Source organism: Austrofundulus limnaeus, unplaced genomic scaffold (assembly GCF_001266775.1).
Source record: "Austrofundulus limnaeus strain Quisiro unplaced genomic scaffold, Austrofundulus_limnaeus-1.0 Scaffold476, whole genome shotgun sequence".
NCBI classification, from domain to species: domain Eukaryota; kingdom Metazoa; phylum Chordata; class Actinopteri; order Cyprinodontiformes; family Rivulidae; genus Austrofundulus; species Austrofundulus limnaeus.
In genome coordinates, this window is record NW_013952878.1 from 168,191 (window position 1) to 172,748 (window position 4,558).

The following is a 4,558-nucleotide window of genomic DNA, read 5'->3' on the forward strand; positions in this document are numbered from 1 at the left end:
CTGTGATACAGCTTTTCTGGGATAAATGTAATTTATTTAACGATCAAATACGAAGAATAAATAATTACATGAGATGAAACCATCTAAATAACGTAATATTTTTGAATAAAATAGTCTTTTAAAAAATAAATCAGTCTAACAAATAAAACATTTGTATGTTTTAAGTTATTTTGCTCTGTGCAAAAGACAGATACAGTATTTGCTGGTTGGACTGGAGAGTGTGGAAAGCTGCTTTAACCAAGGCCAAAGATCCAGAAGACCAAACAGGAGTTGTCCATCTGAAGGACATGTTAGTCTAAAAGACATTTAACCATGAAATGTTCAGTTTGTGATGTTTATATGACATACACCCAGCCCCTCGGCCACTTAGGTAGTTTACAAAATTTATGCAGAGTAAAAGAATAAATTATAAACCTCGTTGGACTGATTTGGCATGATGTCCTGAGACGATGCAGCTGATAGAAGTCAAAAAACAGAACAGGGGGACGTTAGATGCTCTGACGCCCCTCTAGATAAATATGTTAAATGAGTGAAGGAAAATATGAGTGATCACCAAGCAACAACCCTAGGTTCTCTCCTGAGAACCAGACCAAAACTTTTATGTGCAACCCTGGTTATAAGCACTGCCTCCACATGGTGGACAAACCGTCCACAGGTCTTTGTGTATGAGGCCCCTGTTGATCTGGTTCTGCACCACTCTGAGTTATGACAAACTTGAGTCTTGTCTCAAGTCTCTCATGAACATGTTCAACGAATCTGTGACAATTTTTTCTCAATGTGGTCTTAGAGTCGTTGCCTCCATTAGGGCTGGGCGATTATTTGATCGCGATTATTGATCGAGACAAAAATTCAGGTCGATCACGGTGATCAGCTGTGAGCCTCTTCCTCCATCAAACATGTCGGAAATGTGTTTGACAACAGCCAATCAGAATCTACCTTCTCCTGCTACACTTCTGTTTATAAGTTGCTAAAGAAACACAGATGGAGTCGCAGAATTAATCCAAGTAATCCAGCATAAAATGCTGAATCTCACAGAGTTTGCTTATTTGGGCGAGTTTCTGAGGTATTTTGGCTGCTGTCACTTCCTGTACCTGCTGTTACCTGCTAACAGACACGCGAGGTGTTCCATTCTGACACACAGAGAGAGAGGGAAAAAAGAAAAGTGAGCACGGCTCGCCAAAATAAAAGTGTCCTTCAAAAATATGAAGCAGTCTTAGTGTAATGTTTAGGACGGAACAATGTCCCAGCGGTTCTTCCTTTATCTGGAGAACTTTTCTGTAAGTTCTGTCAGCACACGATGGGCTGGACGAGACGTGAAGACCACTTCCTGTCTGAGTCGCATCACAAACAGCAGCTGAGATGCTACAAACTCCTGGTTCCTTCCATTACAAAAGCAATGAGCTTCGATCCTATTCAAAGTGTGCACAAATTGTTGTTGTTTGTAGGGTTTATGTTTCTTTATGACATATTTAATGTGAAATTCATTTCTAAAACTTTAATTTTACAAAAGGATAACTTTATTAATGCCAGATTCTATGATTTACACGTAAGTTTTTTTCTTGGTAAATACCTTCTTATATACCTTGCAAAAGTAATTTCATGTTCTACTGAACCACAGCTATTTGTTATATTAGTGAAAGTGAAATATCAGCCATTATTTTTTTATTTCTGCAGCTATTTATTTGTTAAATTATTTTTCAGTCAACAAAAAAATTGTGATATTAATACTATTCCTTACTATTAATAGAGATCGGACGATATGAAAAAATTAATCGTGATAATTTTTTTGCCATATCACCCAGCCCTAGCTTCCATATCTCCATAATATCTGGTTATTGTTGTGGGAGTCACAACCCTGCTCAGGAACAGCAGCTGTATTTAGATTAGACACCTGCTCTGAAGCTCTCCACTTACAGAAAACTTGGACTAAAAACCATGCTGATTTGATTTTCTCAAAATTATCTCTTTTAAGTTGCTGTCTCGTCTCCAACAGTCATAAGTCAGTGAGACACTGATGTTTGTGTCAGTGAGTGTGGATCAGATGAACAGGCTGTCAGTTATCTGACCTGTAGGTTGTCACACGTCTCCTGGCTGTAGGTGATTCTCTGGATCTCAGTGGGGGAGGTCAGGTATAGAGCCTGACCTAAGTTAGAAAAGCAAAATGTTCTTGCTATCCGCATGTCTGTGAGCGGCAGGTAGTTGACATCCAGCAGAGGCCGTAGACTGGGCAAACTGGGATCATACAAACAGAACATACAGGTTCAAAGCCATAATATCCAGACGTTTGTTTGGCAAAAATGTTGAGCTCACAGGGACTGATCAACTAAACAGAAAGAACATTAAATAGAAATACCTGAGAGTCATAATGTGGCCGTTTGCACAGAAACAGGCAATGCAGTAAGCCCCGGCCATCTGCACAACATCAGCCCTCAGAACAAAAGACGTCTCTGTGATGTTGTGTTTGTAGACGCAGGTCTGGGAGGGCATGGCCACCACCTTGGCCTGTTTCTCTGAACACAACACAGCAAACTGAGAGTACTGGCCTTCCTGTGATGACAGAGGAGAGGCTGGCCTGCGCCTCCGGCCCTTCTCTTTGTCTTCATCTGAGGCATTCAATTCAAACCAAGGGTCAAAGGAAGAGGGCAGCAGAGCTCCATTAGCATCAAGGAGGGCCATAGTCAAAATCCCTCCTTTAAGTCTGACTAAGGTGCCTGAAAAAAAAAATCAAGGATTTCATTAGAAACAGCCTTAATATAACTAAAAACAATAAAAAAACATTTGTTCTCATTAAAAAAACAGTTTTATTTTAGAGGTTGCCTTTGTGGTGTCAATAACTACTTCATTGCACAAAAAATAAAAATTTTTGCGACAATCTAGCAGGGGCTCGTGTTCTATTTACAAGACTCTGTTTTACACCTAAAAGACCACATTTCTACAAAAGAAACAGAAAGAAAGAAAGAAAGAAAAAACACTCTTTTCACAAGCAACAAAGATCAACAAGTCTGAAGAGTCCAAAAGCACATCTGGTGGTCGTTGTCAGAAAGAGGATGACTTTGGGACCAAATGGTGACAGACTCCCTGACTCATTCTAATCAGGCCCATCTTGGTTCTACTCCAGGACTAAAGATGCCAAGCCTATTGATATTACCAAAGATTTACACTCTGTTTTTCTCAGGGGCCATAAAAAATATCAAAGAATTATCCATAAGACTCAAAGAAGATCCAAATTGCCCTCTTTTGACTGATTCAGGAAGTAATTTCTAACTAAAACCAACATTTTAGATTGATGCAAAACAGTGCAAAACATCCTTAACCAGCCTGTAAAAAATATTGATTTTTTGCGATCTTTTTACAGGCTGGTTGGGATGTTTTAACCAAGCCATATTGTTACACATCCTTTCACATGTAAGACGTGCAAATTTTGTACAGCTAGCTCTTTCCCTTTCTCGAAATCTCTGGAACATGAACAGGTCAGCAGGAGGACTGTTTGAGCAGCAGAACTTGTCAGAAGATGGATCAGGTCTTACCACAGGAGGAGAAGCTGACTGGCTGCCTCTGGTCTCCATCTGGTGGCAGACTGAGAGCCAGCATCATCACAGAGCCCTGGGTGGTCCCCAGTAGCAGACAGGGGGTGACCAGGATGTCTGACTTCCTGGGGAAACTCTCACAGAAGTAAAAAGAGGAGATGGCCTCCCGTGATTCTCTGTCTATGCTGGTTACACTGGAACTCCTGGAGCGGCTGAACGCATTATCCTTGATATCTGTACAGTAGGACAAAAACAAGACAATTTAATGAAAGCCTTGTTAAAGTGGGTAAGAAATTTAGCAAGTTACAAAGCAAAGAGGAAACTCTGTTAACAGTTAGGACCATATTCCGCTGGACGGAGCTTAGTATAAACTCTTGATCACAATTTTAAGACCAGCTGAAAAATGGCAAGAATTTATATCTTTCACTGATGAATCTTAAGATTTTAAGTTCTAAATAGAACTTTGAAATGCAAAAAGAAGAAATGGGAGAAAAAATCATCTGAGTAAGCATTTTATTTCAAACAACCATTAAGCTGAAATAGGCTGTTCATCAGCCAATCAAAGGTTTAAGATTTAAAAGCCCAAATCTTTGCAAAAATCTGGATTCAGTGTCATTTTCTGTCGGGTATCCACTGTGCCATGACCTCTCTCTCTTTGAACACGGTCAGATTGTTGAGCTGTATAAGCAAGGCCTCTCACAGCGTGCCATTGTTGCTGAGGTTGGACGCAGTAAGACAAGATCCTGAGGGTTATGGACCAAAACTTCAAATGATAGATCAATAAATTTCACTGGCCCTTACATGCAGGGCCCAGTTGGATGTCTGTGAAGACACGGGACGATCCTTGGACCAAATTAATCTTGTCACTGATGCTAACGGCAGTCCCATAACCAACTAGATACCGCATAGTGGTAACATAATGACCCCCGCACGCACAAATGCACCAGAACTCAGAAGTCTTTATTCCTAATAAATGTCATACTACTAGGTGCATCCCAAACTTGTAGTGGCTTGGGTGGGGGTCTTTTTTT

The 4,558-nt window shown here is 40.3% G+C and overlaps 1 protein-coding gene across 8 annotated transcripts in view; it reads right to left on the reverse strand.

Moving 5' to 3' along the window:
* The window catches only part of LOC106529922 (syntaxin-binding protein 5), a 108,537-nt gene that overhangs the window by 6,654 nt on the left and 97,325 nt on the right, over positions 1-4,558 (reverse strand). For all 8 annotated transcript variants that reach the window (XM_014025449.1, XM_014025443.1, XM_014025441.1 and 5 more), the window contains 3 exons: positions 3,528-3,761; positions 2,354-2,711; positions 2,067-2,232 (listed from right to left, as the gene is read on the reverse strand). In XM_014025449.1, the coding sequence (XP_013880903.1) occupies positions 2,067-2,232; positions 2,354-2,711; positions 3,528-3,761 (758 nt within the window). The remainder of the gene's footprint in view (positions 1-2,066; positions 2,233-2,353; positions 2,712-3,527; positions 3,762-4,558) is intronic.